At 53.9% G+C, this 1,292-nt stretch overlaps 1 protein-coding gene across 2 annotated transcripts in view; it reads right to left on the bottom strand.

The window, feature by feature from the left end:
• Positions 1–1,170, bottom strand: part of nwd1 (NACHT and WD repeat domain containing 1) — a 12,264-nt gene extending 11,094 nt beyond the window's left edge. Inside the window, exon 1 of one of the 2 annotated variants that reach the window (XM_008406499.2) lies at positions 864–1,170. In XM_008406499.2, the coding sequence (XP_008404721.1) occupies positions 864–975 (112 nt within the window). In that variant the 5' untranslated portion in view covers positions 976–1,170. The remainder of the gene's footprint in view (positions 1–863) is intronic. The other variant, XM_008406498.2, reaches the window with a different exon arrangement.
• Positions 1,171–1,292: the final 122 nt, after the last annotated feature.

Below are 1,292 nucleotides of genomic sequence, written 5' to 3'. Positions count from 1 at the left end.
CAGAACCAGAACCAACAGCAGAACCAGAACCAACAGCAGAACTTCTAACAGACTGGTCTCCGTAAGCTCTGGTACCACGGAGCGGACCTCTCTGACACTCCAGAGCCTCCAGAACCTCGTGGATCTTCACGGCTCCTCGCTCCAGAACATGTTGGACGCCTTCAGAGGATTTGACAGCGCCACTAACCCTAACCCTGGTCATGTTGATCCAGCTGGTAGACGTTCTGAGGGGAACCGGGTCGGCTTGGTTCTGGAGTGGAACCTGTGGCTCATGCATGAAGAGCTCAGCTTTTATTCTGAAAGTTGTCTGAAACGTTTGAACGGAGCGCAGACGTTTCATCATAGATGCTGCCTCATGTATGACTCCGCCCCCAAATGCTAAGTGGCATAAATACCTGGAAAGCTCGGCCCACCTGTCTGAATAACCATGGCAACGGCCTCCGCTTCAGTCTCTGAACGCGCCAGTAGAGCAGCGTCATGTGACCGCCTCCACCTGAGCCCCGGTTGGACCTCCGGAGCCGAGGCGGATCATTTACTGACCTCAGCGCTCGGACCGATGAACTTTTCCCATAAATCTTTCATCTTTTTGTTTGAGGCTAAAAAAGGTTCAGTTTCATAATTTACAGTAAAAGATTCAAATCAGAACTTCTCAGAGCTTTCGGGTCGGTTCTGGTTCTTTTTATCAACTGAAAAAGTTTCTGCACGTTTCCAGGCTCCAGGTCTGAACCGGGTCAGATGGACCCGGCTGAACCAGAACATTCAGTTTCACCTGATTCTCACACATCAACTCAGATCAGCAGAACTGGACCCGAACTCTGTCCAGAACCCAGACCTCCAGAACCAGGCTTGGGAGCAGAACTGACCTGTGAAGCTGGAGCTGATGAAGATTCGGATCATGTTGCTGCCGGTCCTCTGAGCTCCTTCGCAGCGTCCCCTCAGGACGTCCCGCGCGCCGCAGCTTTGTCCTCCATCCATGGTCTCAGACCGTCTGCCGGTTCTGGTTCTGGTTCTGTCTGTCGGCGCTCCTGCAGCTCCTGGTTTCCCTGGATGGTTTCCTCCCCGCAGAGCTCCGAGTTTCTGTTTACGGGTTCTGATGAAGCTGCAGAACCGGACCGGACCGGTCGGCGCTGCTGAAGGTTCTGCTCTGAAGATCAGCGTTCGCACCGGCTGGGCTCAGGGCGGCATCTCCCAGGGGGCGTCGCTCCCAGCTGCAGCGCAGACTAATTACAGCGAGGAAGAGGAGGACAACAAGCCTGTGACATCATCATCTTCATCATCATCTTCATCATCCT

The sequence above is a fragment of the Poecilia reticulata genome, linkage group LG4 (genome assembly GCF_000633615.1).
Source record: "Poecilia reticulata strain Guanapo linkage group LG4, Guppy_female_1.0+MT, whole genome shotgun sequence".
Classification (NCBI taxonomy): Eukaryota; Metazoa; Chordata; class Actinopteri; order Cyprinodontiformes; family Poeciliidae; genus Poecilia; species Poecilia reticulata.
This window is presented reverse-complemented; position numbering and strand designations above follow the sequence as displayed.